Raw genomic sequence first — 20,062 nt, forward strand, 5'->3', positions numbered from 1 at the left:
AACAAACAGTCTACCAGGCGGGCAACGATCAGGTCTATCCGCCTGAAACTCCTGCAAGACCCGTCGCAAGTCTGGGGAAACAGCAGATAATATCACTCCATCCTTAAGGATACCTGTAGGTTCAGAATTACCAGGGGAATCAGGCTCAAAACTCCTAGAAAGGGCATCCGCCCTCACATTCTTAGAACCCGGTAGGTAAGAAACCACAAAATTAAACCGAGAGAAAAATAACGACCAGCGCGCCTGTCTAGGATTCAGGCGCCTGGCAGACTCAAGATAAATCAAATTCTTGTGGTCGGTCAATACCACCACCTGATGTCTAGCCCCCTCAAGCCAATGACGCCACTCCTCAAAAGCCCACTTCATAGCCAAGAGCTCCCGATTACCAATATCATAATTTCGCTCAGCGGGCGAAAATTTACGAGAAAAGAACGCGCAAGGTCTCATCACGGAGCATTCGGAACTTTTCTGCGACAAAACCGCCCCAGCTCCGATTTCTGAAGCGTCGACCTCAACCTGAAAAGGAAGAGTAACATCAGGCTGACGCAATACAGGGGCGGAAGAAAAGCGGCGCTTAAGCTCCCGAAAGGCCTCCACAGCAGCAGGGGACCAATCAGCAACATCAGCACCCTTCTTAGTCAAATCAGTCAACGGCTTAGCAACATCAGAAAAACCAGTTATAAATCGACGATAAAAATTAGCAAAGCCCAAAAACTTCTGAAGGCTCTTAAGAGAAGAGGGTTGCGTCCAATCACAAATAGCCTGAACCTTGACAGGGTCCATCTCAATGGAAGAGGGGGAAAAATGTACCCCAAAAACGAAATCTTTTGAACCCCAAAAACACACTTAGAACCCTTTACACACAAGGAATTAGAGCGCAAAACCTGAAAAACCCTCCTGACCTGTTGGACATGAGAGTCCCAGTCATCCGAAAAAATCAAAATATCATCCAGATACACAATCATAAATTTATCCAAATATTCACGGAAAATGTCATGCATAAAAGACTGAAAGACTGAAGGGGCATTTGAAAGACCAAAAGGCATTACTAAATACTCAAAATGGCCCTCAGGCGTATTAAATGCGGTTTTCCACTCATCCCCCTGCTTAATTCGCACTAAATTATGCGCCCCACGAAGATCAATCTTAGAGAACCACTTGGCCCCCTTTATTCGAGCAAACAAATCAGTAAGCAGTGGCAAAGGATACTGATATTTAACCGTGATTTTATTCAAAAGCCGATAATCAATACACGGCCTCAAAGAGCCATCTTTTTTAGATACAAAGAAAAAAACGGCTCCTAAGGGAGATGACGAAGGACGAATATGTCCCTTTTCCAAGGACTCCTTAATATATTCCCGCATAGCAGCATGTTCAGGCACAGATAGATTAAATAAACGACCCTTTGGAAACTTACTGCCCGGAATCAGATCTATAGTACAATCGCAATCTCTGTGCGGAGGTAGTGAACCAAGTTTAGGCTCCTCAAAAACGTCACGATAATCAGATAAAAATTCTGGAATCTCAGAGGGAATAGATGACGAAATGGAAACCAAAGGTACGTCCCCATGAGTCCCCTGACATCCCCAGCTTAACACAGACATTGCTTTCCAGTCGAGGACTGGGTTATGAGATTGCAGCCATGGCAATCCAAGCACCAACACATCATGTAGATTATACAACACAAGGAAGCGAATAATCTCCTGGTGATCCGGATTAATACGCATAGTTACTTGTGTCCAGTATTGTGGTTTATTACTAGCCAATGGCGTAGAGTCAATACCCTTCAGAGGTATAGGAACTTCCAGAGGCTCTAAATTAAACCCACAGCGTTTGGCAAAGGACCAATCCATAAGACTCAAAGCGGCGCCAGAGTCGACATAGGCGTCCGCAGTAATAGACGATAAAGAGCAAATCAGGGTCACAGATAGAATAAACTTAGACTGTAAAGTGCCAATTGAAACAGACTTATCAACCTTCTTAGTACGTTTAGAGCATGCTGATATAACATGAGTTGCATCACCACAATAGAAGCATAACCCATTTTTTCGCCTAAAATTCTGTCGTTCGCTTCTGGACAGAATTCTATCACATTGCATAATCTCTGGCGCCTTCTCAGTAGACACCGCCAAATGGTGCACAGGTTTGCGCTCCCGCAAACGCCGATCAATCTGAATAGCCATTGTCATGGACTCATTCAGACCTGTAGGCACAGGGAACCCCACCATAACATCTTTAATGGCATCAGAGAGACCCTCTCTGAAATTCGCCGCCAGGGCGCACTCATTCCACTGAGTAAGCACAGACCACTTACGAAATTTTTGGCAGTATATTTCAACCTCATCTTGCCCTTGAGACAGGGCCATCAAGGCTTTTTCAGCCTGAATCTCTAAATGAGGTTCCTCATAAAGCAACCCCAAAGCCAGGAAAAACGCATCCACATTGAGCAACGCAGGATCCCCTGGTGCCAAAGCAAATGCCCAATCCTGAGGGTCGCCCCGGAGCAAGGAAATTACAATCCTGACCTGCTGTGCAGGATCTCCAGCGGAGCGAGATCTCAGAGACAAAAATAATTTACAATTATGTTTGAAATTCTGGAAGCGAGATCTATCCCCGGAGAAAAATTCAGGTAAAGGAATTCTAGGTTCAGATATAGGAGCATGAATTACAAAATCCTGTAAACTTTGAACCTTCATAGCGAGATTATCCAAACCAATAGCTAAACTCTGAGGATCCATTTTAATCAGGTGAAATCAGAACCATTCAAGGATTAGAAGGAGAGAGAGACGAAGGCTGCAGTAAGCAGAGATGCAAGTGAATCAACTAATGAGCAAACTCAGAAAAAAAAAAAAAAATTCTCTGCAGACTTCTTTTCTCTCCTTTCTTCTGCCAATTATTTTAACTCTTGGTCCGGCCAAACTGTCATGGTTCTCAATGGCAAGAGACCGTAGTAAAGCATACAAAAGGACTAGCTCTTGGAAGATGGGAACTCGAGCTGACTGTGAGCTAAACCTACCGCACAACTAACAGTGGCCGGGTAGCGTGCCTACGTTTTATCCCTAGACGCCCAGCGCCAGCCGGAGGACTGACTGACCCTAGCAGAGGAAAATACAGACCTGGCTTACCTCTAGAGAAATTTTCCCCAAAAGGCAGACAGTAGCCCCCACATATATTGTCGGTGATTTTAGAGGAAAATGACACACGAAGTATGAAGATAGGTTTAGCAAATTGAGGTCCGCTTACTAGATAGTAGGAAGACAGAAAAGGGAACTTCACAGTCAGCTGAAAACCCTTTCAAAACACCATCCCGAAATTACTTTAAAACTCTAATATCAACTCATGACACCAGAGTGGTAATTTCAGCTCACAAGAGCTTCCAGCCTCAGAAATATTCAAAAACAGAGAACTGGAACAAAAATGCAAAACAATCTTAGGACTACAAGTCCAACTTAGCTGATAGTAGTCTAGGAGCAGGAACAAGCAACAGAAAGGCTTCTGGTAACATTGTTGGCCGGCATAGAAATGACTGAGGAGCAAGGCTAAATAGAAACTCCCACATCCTGATGGAAACAGGTGAACAGAGGAGATGAAGCACACAAGTTCAGTACCACCAGTAACCACCGGGGGAGCCCAGAAACCAAATTCACAACACATGGCTCCCCTGGTCCCATCGCCATATGCATAGCTCCCCCGGTCCCATCACTGTATGCTTGGCTCCCCTGATCCCATCACTGTATGCATGGCTCCCCCGGTCCCATCGCTGTATGCATGGCTCCCCCAGTCACATCGCTGTATGCATGGCTCCCCCAGTCCCAACGCTGTATACATGGCTCCCCTGGTCCCATCACTGTATGCATGGCTCCCCTGGTCCCATCGCTGTATGCATGGCTCCCCCGGTCCCATCGCTGTATGCATGGCTCCCCCAGTCCTGTCCCATGATTGTATGCATGGCTCACCCCCTCCCTGTCCTATTCAGCCTCCTCACACCGTCGCTGCATCGCCGTTGTCCCGGAGCAGCAGCTCTTCCTGTGCTGAGCAGTCACGTGGTACCGCTCATTAAGGTAATGAATATGCGCTTCAACGCCTATTGGAGTGGAGATGCGTGCATATTCATTACGTTAATTAGCGGTACCATGTGACTGCTCAGCACAGGAAAAGCTGCCGGCGCCAAGACCATCGGAAATACAGCGATGGCACAAGGAGGGTGAGTATGTCTTCAAAGCCACCAACTCCTGCCACTGCTCCGCCGCTCCCCCTCCCCCACCGGCTTTCTGGACAATGACTCGTGTCAAAAAATGTGCTGAGAATCTCGGCTTAAACACGAGTATATTTTTATTTTTATTTTTACAATTATTTAAAACATTTTTTTTTCCTTTTTTCTAACTTTTTTACTTTGTCCTATTACACAGGTCTACAAAAAATATTTTTTGTAATCATCACAGGTGACTTTATACTTTTCTGAATCATCTTTTTGTCTTGATTTAAAAAATGTATATGGTTTTTCTGTAGCATGTATGTTTCCATGGAGTAGCATCATTATTATAAGGTATAGGAAATATACTGGCGATGTCAAGGTGAAAAGATATATCTTTATACCTTTTTGTACTTTTATATAATCTTATACTGTGAAACAATAAGTTTTTCCTATGCTTGCAGATATAACTGTATTTAAAATGGCTGCCAGTATTCACCTTTGCCCTAGTTTTCATCTCTGAAGAAAGAAGTATCATTTCTTCTGAAATTGAAACTTCAGGAATGTGAAGAAAGGAGGATTCGCCAGGAGACATCAGGACAAATCAGAAAGACTGAATACTAGACATATACTGCTTAAACCCCGCCTATTGCATTCCTTTTTCTAAAATGATATAGTACTGCGTATCTAGAAATAAAGTCAGTTGCTGACACTTAACAGGCACGAGCATGCACTGAGATTGAACCAGCTTTTGTCTGACTCATTCTTACCCGGTACCACATGCTTATAGTCTAATTTGGGATGACTGGTGAATGAGGGTTATTGTCGTGACGACAGCGACAGTAAGAAAACAGTAATCTACATATCAGAATAAATACTTCACTTTACAAAACAGTTTTTATTGAACCAAAATAACTTCACATGCAAAATAGAACCCAAAATTTGAGCACAAATTAAAAGTGCTTGACATTAGACTGTCGTTGATACGATTTTTCAGGGTTGTCCCTATATAACATCCAACAATAATCTGCCATCATTGAGTCATTCCAAAAACCCTGGTAGCGGTGTTTCATTACTTTAATCTCCTAGTGAAACTGCTCGCCTTGTTCATCGCTTAGATCCCCAAGATTTTGAGGGAAGAAATCTAAATGTAAATGCAAAAGGTTCACTTTCAGAGACTTGTGACATCCAAGACACTATTATGCATTTAGCAGGTCATCAACACCTCCAACATATTCTGTAGATTTTTGTTTTCCTAAGACGTTTTCACAGATCCACTTGAAGCTTTTCCAAGATCTCAATTCCTTATCATTTAGAGTTCCTTCCAACACATCATCTCTCATTAGCTCTCTGGTCTGAGGACCAACAAATACCCCTTCCTTCAGTTTTGCTGGTGAAATGCTGGAGAATTTTTGTGAAATGTACTAAAACCCTTGTGAATTTGTCTTTGCCATGGCTTTCACAAAGTTTTTAATCAATACAAACTTTATATGTAGTGGAGAGAGAAAGATTTTTGTTTGAGCAACTAAAGGATTATGCTGAACATTGTCTTTACCTGGAGCATAGATGTTTCTCTGTCTCCAATCACAATGAACATAATGCTCTACTGTATTTCTACTGTCCCATAACACAAGAAGCAACAATATTTTATGAAACCTCTTTGCATTCCCATTAGCAGACCAATTACTTTCAAATCCCCACATATATTCCATTGATGATGCTTATATAGCATGCAAAACAACTGACAGTTTTTCATAACTTTCCTTTAGATGACATGAGTGAGCAATAGGGATTGATGGTTTCATATTTCCATTGTGAAGCATCACTGCTTTCAAACTTCTCTGGGATGAGTCAATAGACAATTGCCAATCTGCAACAAAATACTCTTGACTCAGTTCTTCAAAGAGGCCATTCACATTGTTACAGTACACCATTGGTCCATCAACTGTGAAAAATTGTGTTAAAGTGTTACTTCTGTTTCGGTAATAACACACTTTGACATAATCATTAAGAAGATTCTTCTGTTTCAACCTAGATGCAAGAAGTTCAGCTTTATCTTTTGACAATGAAAGGTCTCTGATGAGTAGTGTTGAGCGATACCGTCCGATACTTGAAAGTATCGGCATCGGAAAGTTTCGGCCGATACCGGCAAAGTATCGGATCTGATCCGATACCGATACCCGATACCAATACAAGTCAATGGGACTCCAGTATCGGAAGGTATCCCTGATGGTTCCCAGGGTCTGAAGGAGAGGAAACTCTCCTTCAGGCCCTGGGATCCATATTAATGTGTAAAATAAAGAATTAAAATAAAAAATATTGATATACTCACCTCTCCGACGCAGCCTGGACCTTACCGCTGGTAACCGGCAGCCTTCTTTGCTTAAAATGAACGCGTTCAGGGCCTTCCATGATGTCACGGCTTCTGATTGGTCGCGGCCGCCCATGTGACCGCCACGCGACCAATCACAAGCCGTGACGTAATTCTCAGGTACTAAATTCCTAATTCTAGGAATTTAGTACCTGAGAATTACGTCACGGCTTGTGATTGGTCACGTGGCGGTCACATGGGTGGCCGCGACCAATCACAAGCCGTGACGTCATCTAAGGCCCTGAATGCGCTCATTCTTCGGTAGGAAGGCTGCCGGAAAGAAGCCGAGGGTGAGTATATTCCTATTAGGTATATACTCACCCTCGGACGCGCCCTGCTTCTTTCCGGCAGCCTTCCTTCTTAAGAATGAGCGCGTTCAGGGCCTTAGATGACGTCACGGCTTGTGATTGGTCGCGGCCGCCCATGTGACCGCTCACGCGACCAATGACAAGCCATGACGTCAATCAGATCAAACAGTAGAGTAAGTTAAGTTCAATGGTGGCGAAAAACTAAAAAAAATAATGCGATGAGCTGAGCGACTATATGTAGATATTTCCCCAGAGATGACAGAGGCAGTTTGTATTTAGAACTGATTTTACGGAGGTAATCTGATAGATAATTATATACAGCTGTGAGGTAAACGGGTCAGCCAATTCCTTACAGATGAACATTTGCAGACAGGCAGTTTTTCAGTGTGATATTGACTGCTTTCCGGTTCTCTCTGTGGAGACCCCAACTCAGTTACACCTCAGTAGCTGAGCTGTTTTCTGCCCTCCCAGAAATGCAGTGAAAATCCTCTCACAATGGCGGCTGTCCACTGCCTTGCCTTCTATCTCCCTGTGGCACGGCTCAGATCCCTGTAGAGGCCTGTTTCCTGTCACATACCAGTCCTTGCTGCCATCACCATCCTTTTGTGACTGACTCAAATCTTACCGCCTCATAACAGTTAGCTCCTCCCCATAACATGTGACTTTCCGAGAAGCAGTGTCAATACTCCTTCCCATAAAACTTACTAAAAACGTTACTGATGTTGTCCCTGTAAGAAAATTCACAATGAAGTAAGACAAGAAAAGAAATGGGAATACCATAGGGTAAACCACATACCCACGTGGTCAAAATTGTTGGTAGCCCTCGTTTAATGACAGAAAAACCCACAATGGTTACAGAAATAACATGAATCTGACAAAAGTAATAATAAGTAAAAAAAATCTATAAGAATGAACAAATGAAAGTCAAACATTGCTTTTCAACCATGCTTCCACAGAATAAAAAAAATAAATAAAACTCATGAAATAGGCCTGGACAGAAATGATGATACCCTTAACTTAATATTTTGTTGTACAACCTTTTGAGGCAATCACTGCAATCAAATGATTCCTGTATCTGTCAATGAGACTTCTGCAGCTCTCAACAGGTATTTTGGCCCACTCCTCAAGAGCAATCTGCTCCAGTTGTCTCGTGTTTGAAGGTTGCCTTTTCCAGATGGCATGTTTCAACTCTTTCCAAAGATGCTCAATAGGATTTAGGTCAGGGCTCATAGAAGGCCACTTCAGAATAGTCCAATGTTTTCCTCTTAGCCATTCTTGGCCATTCTTGGGTGTTTTTAACTGTGTGTTTTGGGTCATTATCCTTGCAAGACCCATGACCTGCGACTGAGACTAAGTTTTCTGACACTGGGCAGCACATTTCTCTCTAGAATCCCTTGATAGTCTTGAGATTTCATTGTACCCTGCGCAGATTCTAGACACCCTGTGCCAGATGCAGTAAAGCAGCCCCAGAACATTACAGAACCTAATGCATGTTTCACAGTAGGGACACTGTTTAGAAGTTTGTCTGGGGTCTTTTGTTACCATTGTATTATCCGTCTCTTTGATTTGTCATCGAATTTCCTCCTGCGGCCACGTCCAGGGAGGTTGGCTACAGTCCCATGAATCTTAAATTTCTGAATAATATGTGCAACTGTAGTCACAGGAACATCAAGCTGCTTGGAGATGGTCTTATAACTTTTACCTTTAACATGTTTGTCTATAATTTTCTTTCTAAGCTCCTGAAACAACTCTTTCCTTCGCTTCCTCTGTTCCATGTTGAGTGTGATACACACCATGTCACCAAACAGCACAATGAGTATCTGTAGTCCTATATGCAGGCCCACTCAGATTCCAAGATTGTACACCTGTGATGCTAGTTAGTGGACACACCTTGATTTAACATGTCCCTTTTGTCACATTATTTTCAGGGGTACCATTATTTCTGTCCAGGCCTATTTCATGAGTTTTCTTTTTTTTTAAATTGCATGGAAGCATGGTTGAAAAGCAATGTCTGACTTTCATTCGTTCATTTTCATAGATCTATTATTTATTGTTACTTTTGTCAGATTCAAGTTATTTTTGTGACCATTGTGGGTTTTCTGTCATTAAACGAGGGGTACCAACAAATTTGACCATGTGTGTACATTGAAAATGCAGAAATAACGTAAAAACAAAAATACATCTATCTCAGAAACTTTATGTGATAGAGCAAAACTAAGCATATTTTTTGAATCAGCACATCAAACTCCATAAAACAAACATATTACCTTTGCTGATTATTTTTTTGTGTTGACCAGTGTAATGTTCCATTTACACTAAATCCTCTATTTTGTTTAGTATAAAGAATATCTCCAGTTTGACACTAGTACGAATGAAACCAAAGTATTAGACAATGCACCGGAATTTGTATGGAAGAATCAGAAACTTCCTAGTGATGTCCCAGCAAGTGGTAAGTTCACCTGAATTATGTGTTCTTTTCAACTATATTACAACCAGTGAATATATAAATATATATATTTTTATTTTATTGTAGGCCCTAACATCATGACAATCGCAGTGTTCACATTAACAGCAGCTATAATACTTATTCTTATCATTGCTCTTCTTGTCTTCAGGTAGGTGTTAATCCCACAAAGATAAATGTGTTTACCTTGAAATGTGGAGTCACAATGTTTAAGATACTGTGATCACCAGTACCTGAGTACATATTGTATTTATTTTAGTAAGGTAGAATAATGCTTTATCATTTCTGTAAACAAATAAACAGGGAACCACATTTGGGCTGGCCATACACATTAAATGGCTTTCTGAAAAACAATAATTCGGCCAATCATTTGGCTGACAGCCATCTTAGCCAACTCCCCCATACATTGGAGTGCTCGCTCAGCCAAGTGCTCATGTATTCTCTATGAGCTATCTGCCAACTAAGGGTACCGTCACACAGTGCCATTTTCATCGCTACGACGGCACGATCCATGACGTCGCAGCGTCGTATGATTATCGCTCCAGCGTCGTAGACTGCGGTCACACTTTGCAATCACGGCGCTGGAGCGATGCCGAAGTCCCCGGGTAACCAGGGTAAACATCGGGTTACTAAGCGCAGGGCAGCGCTTAGTAACCCGATGTTTACCCTGGTTACCAGCGTAAACGTAAAAAAAACAAACAGTACATACTTACATTCCGGTGTCTGTCCCCCGGCGTTCTGCTTCTCTGCACTGTGTAAGCGCCATAGCCGGAAAGCAGAGCGGTGACGTCACCGCTGTGCTCGCTTTCCGGCCGGCAGGCGCTCACAGTGCAGAGAAGCTGAGACGCCGGAGGACAGACACCGGAATGTAAGTATGTACTGTTTGGTTTTTTTACGTTTACGCTGGTAACCAGGGTAAACATCGGGTTACTAAGCGCGGCCCTGCGCTTAGTTACCCGATGTTTACCCTGGTTACAAGCGAACACATCGCTGGATCGGTGTCACACACAACGATCCAGCGATGTCAGCGGGTGATCAAGCGACGAAAGAAAGTTCCAAACGATCTGCTACAACGTACGATTCTCAGCGTGATGTCTGATCGCAGTAGCGTGTCAGACACAACGATATCGTAACGATATCACTAGAACGTCACGAATCGTGCCGTCGTAGCGATGAAAATGGCACTGTGTGACGGTACCCTAACACATCAGCCAGCTGATTATCTCCCGGAAAACATATGATTGGCAGTCTGAAATCAGACATATACAATTGATATCTCTCCCGACCATCAACTGGCTGCCCCATAAGCAATAGAACATCAGCAATACCCAGCAATATCTATGGGTTTGGCAAATATTAGTTTAATTTGTATGGGAGCTTTTACACCAAAGATTTTGCAGTTAAACGGCTACAAGCATTTCATAATTGCCTGTTTCACTAATAGAAAAATCTCACTATATATACAGTAATAGTATATTTTGGGAACTGTAATAGAGACTCTATTACACAGATGAATAATACTGTAGAGTACGAGTCTCGATTAACGTACATAATAAGCACAGTTGAAAAAGGGCACAAGACCATCTATTTGAACCAAGGAATGGGAAAAGATTTGAACAATGGTAAAAGGTGTGGGTAAACTTTAGAACTTTTTTCTAAAAAAATAAAAATAAAAAAGAATCATAAGGCATAAACATATCTACCATAAAATGGAAACCTTTGTTTCCTTATCCCAGATGGAGAACAGATTGGATCAATGTCAAATAAAAATTTGATATGTTTTCACATTCTTTAATGTTATTTTGTTCTAAGAAATTATATACCGTAATCCTTTTTTGAAGCCACAATTGATCACTGTTGTGACCATCTCCTGTTGTAATCTATTCCACAGATTCAATGCTCTTATGATTAAATCTTTTTTTGTGAATATAAACATGGACAAAATGGTTGATACCTTCTGTTAACCCCTTAACGACCGCCGATACGCCTTTTAACGGCGGCCGCTAAGGGTACTTAAACCACAGCGCCGTTAATTAAGGGCGCTGTGGAAAAAGTGAATAGCGCCCCCCCGAGTCGGATTTTCTCTGGGGTCTCAGTTGCCGGGGGTAGCCGAGACCCCAGAGAACATGATTCGGGGGTTTTTTACCGACCCCCGAGTTGCGATCGCCGGTAATTAACCGTTTACCGGCGGTCGCAACATAAAAAAACAAAACGCGATTTGCCATTTAATTTCTCTGTCCTCCGATGTGATCGCACATCGGAGGACAGAGAAATGTGGTCCCCGATAGCCCCCGATAGCCCCCCAATACTCACCTACCTCCCCCGGTGCTCCTCGTGGCTCCCGATGGGCGCCGCCATCTTTTTCCGGGGAAATAATGGCGGCTGCCGGGGGTAGCCGAGACCCCAAAGAACATGATCGGGGTCGGTTTTTACCGACCCCTGTTTTGCGATCGCCGGTAATTAACTGTTTACCGGCGACCGCAAAAAAAAAAAAAAGCGATGTCATTCTCTGTCCTCTGATGTGATCGCACATCAGAGGACAGAGAAATAGGGGGATTCAGGGACCCTGTTATACTTACCGGTGTCCCTGGGTCCTACTGCTTCTTCTGCTGGCCGCCGGCTTCTTGCTCCGGTAAGAAAATGGCGGGCGCATGCGCAGTGCGCCCGCCATGATCTGCCGGCCGGCAAAAAAAAATTCTTCCTCTTTTTTTATTTTGGTCACTGTGAGATCCTATCACAGTGATCAAAATAAAAAAAATAGTAAATAACCCCCCCCTTTATCACCCCCTTAGTAAGAAAAAAATAATAAAATGAAAAAAATGTATGAATTTCTATTTTCCAAATAGGGTTAGGGTTAGGGGTAGGGTTAGGGGTAGGGTTAGGGTTAGGGCTAGGGGTAGGGTTAGGGTTAGGGGTAGGGTTAGGATATGTGCACACATAGAATGGTTCTCTGCGGATTTTTCCGCAGCGGATTTGATAAATCCGCAGGACCAAAACGCTGCGTTTTTCCTGCGGATTTATCGCGGATGTACCGCGGTTTTTGTGCGGATTCCACTGCGGTTTTACACCTGCGGTTTTCTATTATGGAGCAGGTGTAAAACCGCTGCGGAATCAGCAGAAAGAATTGACATGCTGCGGAATGTAAACCGCTGCGTTTCCGTGTGTTTTTTTCCGCAGCATGGGCACAGCGTTTTATGTTTCCCATAGGTTTACATTGTACTGTAAACTCATGGGAAACTGCTGCAGACCCACAGCTGCGGAAACGCTGCGGATCGGCAGCAAAATCCGCAACATGTGCACATAGCCTTAGGGTTAGGGCTTGGGTTAGGGTTAGAGCTAGGATTAGGGTTAGAGCTAGGGTTAGGGCTAGGGTTGGGGCTAAAGTTAGGGTTTAGTGTTGGGGCTAGGTTTAGGGCTAAAGTTAGGGTTTGGGCTAAAGTTAGGGTTAGGGCTAGGGTTGGGGCTAAAGTTAGGGTTAGAGTTGGGATTAGGATTTGGATTAGGGTTGGCATTAGGGTTACATTTGGGATTAGGGTTAGGTTTGGGATTAGGGTTAAGGCTAGGGTTGGGATTAACGATAGGGGTGTATTGGGATTAGGGTTAGATTTTGAGGTTAGGGTTGAGATTAGGATTAGGGGGGTGTTGAGTTTAGGGTTTTGATTAGGGTTATGGTTAGCTTTGGGATTAGGGTTAGGGGTGATTTGGGGGTTAGGGTTGTGATTAGGATTATGGATCAGGTTGGGATTAGGGTTAGGGGTGTGTTGGGGTTAGGGTTGGAGTTAGAATTGGGGGGTTTCCACTGTTTAGGTACATCAGGGGGTCTCTAAACGCCACAGCCAATTTTGTGCTCAAAAAGTAAAATGGTGCTCCCTACCTTCTGAGCTCTGCCGTGCGCCCAAACAGTGGTTTACCCCCACATATGGGGCATCAGCGTACTCGGGATAAATTGGACAACAACTTTTGGGGTCCAATTTCTCCTGATACCCTTGTGAAAATAAAAACTTGGGGGCTAAAAAATATTTTTTTGTGGAAAAAAAATATTTTTTTATTTTCACGACTCTGCATTATAAACTTCTGGGAAGCACTTGGGCATTCAAAGTTCTCACCACACATCTAGATAAGTTCCTTGGGGGGTCTAGTTTCCAAAATGGGGTCACTTCTGGGGGGTCTCTACTGTTTAGGTATATCTGGGGCTCTGCAAATGTAACATAATGCCCGCAGACCATTCTATCAAAGTCTGCATTCCAAAACGGCACTCCTTCCCTTCCGAGCTCAGCCATGCACCTAAACAGTGGTCCCCCCCACACATGGGGTATCAGTGTACTCAGGACAAATTGGACAACAACTTTTGGGGTCCAATTTCTCTTGTTACCTTTGTGAAAATAAAAATTGGGGGGCTAAAAAAAATCTTTTTTGTGAAAAAAATATTTTTTTTTGTTTTCATGACTCTGCATTATAAGCTTCTGTGAAGCACTTGGGCATTCAAAGTTCTCACAACACATCTAGATAAGTTCCTTGGGGGGTCTAGTTTCCAAAATGAGGTCACTTGTGGGGGGTTTCTACTGTTTAGGTACATCGGGGGCTCTGCAAACGCAACATAATGCCTGCAGACCATTCTATCAAAGTCTGCATTCCAAAACGGCACTCCTTCCCTTCCGAGCTCAGCCATGCGCCCAAACAGTGGTCCCCCCCCACACATGGGGTATCAGTGTACTCAGGACAAATTGGACAACAACTTTTGTGGTCCAATTTCTCTTGTTACCCTTGTGAAAATAAAAATTGGGGGGCTAAAAAAATATTTTTTGTGAAAAAAATATTTTTTTTTGTTTTCACGACTCTGCATTATAAACTTCTGTGAAGCACTTGGGCATTCAAAGTTCTCACAACACATCCAGATAAGTTCCTTGGGTGGTCTAGTTTCCAAAATGAGGTCAATTATGGGGGGTTTCTACTGTTTAGGTACATCGGGGGCTCTGCAAACGCAACATAATGCCTGCAGACCATTCTATCAAAGTCTGCATTCTAAAACGGCGGTCCTTCCCTTCCAAGCTCTGCCATGCACCCAAACAGTGGTTTATCCCCCACATATGGGGTATCAGCCTACTCAGCATAAATTGCACAATAAATTTTGGGGTCCAATTTCTCCTGTTACCCTTGTGAAAGTAAAAATTTGGGGGTGAAAAGATCATTTTTGTGGAAAAAATATGATTTTTTTTATTTTCATGGCTCTACATTATAAACTTCTGTGAAGCAGTTGGGGGTTCCTAGTGCTCACCACACATCTAGATAAGCTCTTTGGGGGGTCTAGTTTCCAAAATGGAGTCACTTGTGGGGGGTTTCTACTGTTTAGGTACATCAGGATCTCTGCAAATGCAACATGACACCTGCAGACCATCCCATCAAAGTCTGCATTCCAAGCGGTGCTCCTTCCCTTCCGAGCCCTGATGGGTGTCCAAACAGTGCCCTCCCCCCACATATGTGGTATCAGCGTACTCAGGACAAACTGGTCAACAGATTTTGTGGTCCAATGTCTCCTGTTACCCTTGATAAAATAAAAAATTGCAGGCTAAAAAATCATTTTTGAGTGAAAAAAAAGGATTTTTTATTTTCACGGCTCTACGTTATAAACTTCCGTGAAGCACCTGGGGGTTTAAAGTGCTCACCACACATCTAGATAAGTTCCTTAAGGGGTCTAGTTTCCAAAATGGTGTCATTTGTGGGGGGTTTCCACTGTTTAGGCACATCAGGGGCTCTCCAAACGCGACATGGCATCCGATCTCAATTCCAGCCAATTCTACATTGAAAAAGTAAAACAGCATTCCTTCTCTTCCAAGCTCTGCAGTGCGCCCAAACAGTGGTTTACCCCCACATATGGGGTATCGACGTACTCAGAAGAGGTTGCACAACAACATTTGTTGTCTAATTTCTCCTGTTACCCTTGTGAAAATAAAAATTTGGGGGCAAAAAGATCATTTTTGTAGAAAAAATGCGACTTTTTTATTTTCACGGCTCTACGTTATAAACTTCCGGGAAGCACCTGGGGGTTTAAAGTGCTCACCACACATCTAGATAAGTTCCTTAAGGGGTCTAGTTTCCAAAATGGTGTCATTTGTGGGGGGTTTAAACTGTTTAGGCACATCAGTGGCTCTCCAAACGCGACATGGCATCCGATCTCAATTCCAGCTAATTCTACATTGAAAAAGTAAAACGGCGCTCCTTCTCTTCCAAGCTCTGCAGTGAGCCCAAACAGTGGTTTACCCCCACATATGGGGTATCAACGTACTCAGGAGAAATTGCACAACAACTTTTGTTGTCTAATTTCTTCTGTTACCCTTGTGAAAATAAGAATTTGTGGGCGAAAATATCATTTTTGTGTAAACAAATGCGATTTTTTTATTTTCACGGCTCTACGTTATAAACTTCTGTGAAGCACTTGGGGGCTCAAAGTGCTCACCACACATCTAGTTAAGTTCCTTAAGGGGTCTAGTTTCCAAAATGGTGTCATTTGTGGGGGGTTTAAACTGTTTAGGCACATCAGTGGCTCTCCAAACGTGACATGGCATCCGATCTCAATTCCAGCTAATTCTACATTGAAAAAGTAAAACGGCGCTCCTTCTCTTCCAAGCTCTACAGTGAGCCCAAACAGTGGTTTACCCCCACATATGGGGTATCAACGTACTCAGGAGAAATTGCACAACAACTTTTGTGGTCTAATTTCTCCTGTTACCCTTGGGAAAATAAAAATTTTGGGGCAAAAATATCATTTTTGGAGAAAAAATTTGATTTTTTATTTTCACGGCTCTACGTTATAAACTTCCGTGAAGCACCTGGGGGATCAAAGTGCTCACCACACATCTAGTTAAGTTCCTTATGGGGTCTAGTTTCCAAAATGGTGTCACTTGTGGGGGGCTTCCACTGTTTAGGCACATCAGGGGCTCTCCAAACGTGACATGGCGTCCGATCTCAATTCCAGCCAATTCTACATTGAAAAAGTAAAACGGCACTCCTTCTCTTCCAAGCTCTGCGGTGCGCCCAAACAGTGGTTTACCCCCACATATGGGGTATCGACGTACTCTGGAGAAATTGCACAACAACTTTTGTGGTCTAATTTCTCCTGTTACCCTTGTGAAAATAAGAATTTGTGGGCGAAAATATCATTTTTGTGTAAACAAATGCGATTTTTTATTTTCACGGCTCTACGTTATAAACTTCTGTGAAGCACTTGGGGGCTCAAAGTGCTCACCACACATCTAGTTAAGTTCCTTAAGGGGTCTAGTTTCCAAAATGGTGTCATTTGTGGGGGGTTTAAACTGTTTAGGCACATCAGTGGCTCTCCAAACGTGACATGGCATCCGATCTCAATTCCAGCTAATTCTACATTGAAAAAGTAAAACGGCGCTCCTTCTCTTCCAAGCTCTGCGGTGCGCCCAAACAGTGGTTTACCCCACATATGGGGTATCAGCATATTCAGGAGAAATTGCACAACAAAATGTATGGTTAAATTTCTGTTTTTACACTTGTGAAAATAAAAAAATATGGTTCTGAATTAAAGTGTTTGCAAAAAAAGTTAAATGTTCATTTTTTCCTTCCACATTGTTTGAGTTCCTGTGAAGCACGTAAAGGGTTAATAAACTTCTTGAATGTGGTTTTAAGTACCTTGAGGGGTGCAGTTTTTAGAATGGTGTCACACTTGGTTATTTTCTATCATATAGACCCCTCAAAATGACTTCAAATGTGATGTGGTCCCTAAAAAAAAATGGTGTTGTAAAAATGAGAAATTGCTGGTCAAATTTTAACCCTTATAACTCCCTAACAAAAAAAAATTTTGTTTCCAAAATTGTGCTGATGTAAAGTAGACATGTCTGAAATGTTATTTATTAACTATTTTGTGTGACATATCTCTCTGATTTAAGGGCATAAAAATACAAAATTTGAAAATTGCAAAATTTAAAAAATTTTCACCATATTTCCATTTTTTTCATAAATAATCGCAAGTAATATCGAAGAAATGTTACCACTAGCATGAAGTACAACATGTCACGAAAAAACAATCTCAGAATCAGCAGGATCCGTTAAAGCGTTCCAGAGTTATAACCTCATAAAGTGACAGTGGTCAGAATTGTAAAAATTGGCTCGGTCATTAAGTACCAAATTGGCTCTGCCACTAAGGGGTTAAAGTTAGAAAAACCCACAATGTTTACTGAAATAACTTGAACATGACAAAGGTAATTTTCAATTTAATTTTACTGAATATCAACTAATGAAAATCAGTAGTGTTGAGCATTCCGATACCGCAAGTATCGGGTATCGGCCGATACTTGCGGTATCGGAATACCGATACTGAGATCCGATACTTTTGTGGTATCGGGAATCGGTATCGGATCCATATTACTGTGTAAAATAAAGAATTAAAATAAAAAATATTGATATACTCACCTCTCCGGAGGCCCCTGGACATCACCGCTGGTAACCGGCAGCCTTCTTTGCTTAAAATGAGCGCGTTTAGGGCCTTCCATGACGTCACGGCTTCTGATTGGTCGCGTGCCGCTCATGTGACCGCCACGCGACCAATCACAAGCCGTGACTTCATTCTCAGGGTTAAAGTTAGAAAAACCCACAATGTTTACTGAAATAACTTGAACATGACAAAGGTAATTTTCAATTTAATTTTACTGAATATCAACTAATGAAAATCAGTAGTGTTGAGCATTCCGATACCGCAAGTATCGGGTTTCGGCCGATACTTGCGGTATCGGAATACCGATACCGAGATCCCATACTTTTGTGGTATCGGGAATCGGTATCGGATCCATATTACTGTGTAAAATAAAGAATTAAAATAAAATATATTGATATACTCACCTCTCCGGAGGCCCCTGGACATCACCGCTGGTAACCGGCAGCCTTCTTTGCTTAAAATGAGCGCGTTTAGGGCCTTCCATGACGTCACGGCTTCTGACTGGTCGCGTGCCGCTCATGTGACCGCCACGCGACCAATCACAAGCCGTGACTTCATTCTCAGGCCCTAAACTCCTCATTCTAGGAATTTAGGACCTGAGAATGATGTCGCAGCTTGTGATTGGTCGCGTGGCGGTCACATGAGCGGCACGCGACCAATCAGAAGCCGTGATGTCATGGATGGCCCTAAACGCGCTCATTTTAAGCAAAGAAGGCTGCCGGTTACCAGCGGTGATGTCCAGGGGCCTCCGGAGAGGTGAGTATATCAATATTTTTTATTTTAATTCTTTATTTTACACAGTAATATGAATCCCAGGGCCTGAAGGAGAGTTTCCTCTCCTTCAGACCCTGGGAACCATCAGGATACCTTCCGATACTTGGTGTCCCATTGACTTGTATTGGTATCGGGTATCGGTATCGGCAATATCCGATACTTTTCGGGTATCGGCCGATACTATCCGATACCGATACTTTCAAGTATCGGACGGTATCACTCAACACTAAAAATCAGACATTGCTTTTGAATTGTGATTCAGCCGAAAAAAGAAAAAAAACTATCAAAGATAACATCTGGGTTAAAATGGTTGGCACCGTTAACTTAATATTTTGTTGCACAACCTTTTGAGGCAATCACTGCAAATGAGTGACCAAGAAAGCTTGGACTGAGTCGCTGGTCATTGGCCCTCCAAGAGGATAATGATCCAAAACACACAGCAAAGCATTAGACTATTCTAAAATGATTTCTATGAGCCCTAATCTAAATCCTGTTGTACATGTGTGGAAGGAGCTCGCAGCCTGGAGAAGTCACTGTCACATCTGAGACAGCTGGAGAAGTTTTCTCACAATGAGTAGGTCAAAATACCAGTGGAGAGGTGCCGAAGTCTCATTAAGAGTTACAGAAATCGATTACAGTGTTTGCCTCAAAAGGTTGTTCAACAAAATATTAAAGAGAATCTGTCACCACATTTGACATATCTAAACTATTATTTTGAACATATATGTTATAGGCTGCTGAAAAAAGTCATCCCTGTATGCCTCATATCAGTTGTCTTTTTGGTGATAAATCATCTGTTACAACTTTACATAAATGACCTCTCCCAGGACTATGAGGAGAACACTGTCCTGAAAATACAGTAACTCAGCCTTCAGAGCTTATTTTACATGAAGGGAGAGTTACCAGTGTGAGACAAGTACCGTATTTTTCAGACTATAAGACGCACTTTTTTCCTCCAAATTTGGGAGGAAAGTGTGGGTGCATCTTATAGTACGGATATAGCATGTGGGGAGGGTGGCAGCAGTGAGTGGGATCGCACTGTTATCCCACTTCAGGATGTCCCCGCTGCCCGGAATCAGCTGCTGGGGAAAGCACATGGTCCCGCTGATTAAGTGCAGTGAATATTTAGCTGCTCCCCGCCCACCGATCAGCTGAGCGGTGAGCCGGGAGCAGCAAATGAATGCTGCACTTAAGCAGCGACACACATGGCTTCCTCAGCTGCTGACTCCTGCAGCAGCTAGGGAGATTTGTGTGTCCTGGGGAGGAGGCAGCTGCAGGGGCCAGAGGAGAGAGGAGATCGCTGCGTACCTGCCTGCCATGCTTGGACGCCGAGTGTTGTGCACAAAGAGGACCTGTGATGATGTCAGAAGTGGGCGGGCTGGAGCATCACATGGCAGCTCAGAGCCCTCCCTCTTCTTGACATCATCACAGGTCCTTCAGGCTCCCCACTAGAATCTGCAGCTTCCTCATAACCTGTGCTGTGGAGAGGCAACAA

At 43.0% G+C, this 20,062-nt stretch overlaps 1 protein-coding gene across 3 annotated transcripts in view; it reads left to right on the top strand.

The window, feature by feature from the left end:
- Positions 1 to 20,062, top strand: part of GUCY2C (guanylate cyclase 2C) — a 1,047,636-nt gene that overhangs the window by 340,179 nt on the left and 687,395 nt on the right. For all 3 annotated transcript variants that reach the window (XM_077277787.1, XM_077277788.1, XM_077277789.1), the window contains exons 10-11: positions 9,209 to 9,320; positions 9,405 to 9,486. In XM_077277787.1, coding sequence (XP_077133902.1) covers positions 9,209 to 9,320; positions 9,405 to 9,486 — 194 coding nt within the window. The remainder of the gene's footprint in view (positions 1 to 9,208; positions 9,321 to 9,404; positions 9,487 to 20,062) is intronic.

The sequence above is a fragment of the Ranitomeya variabilis genome, chromosome 8 (assembly GCF_051348905.1).
Source record: "Ranitomeya variabilis isolate aRanVar5 chromosome 8, aRanVar5.hap1, whole genome shotgun sequence".
Taxonomy (NCBI): domain Eukaryota; kingdom Metazoa; phylum Chordata; class Amphibia; order Anura; family Dendrobatidae; genus Ranitomeya; species Ranitomeya variabilis.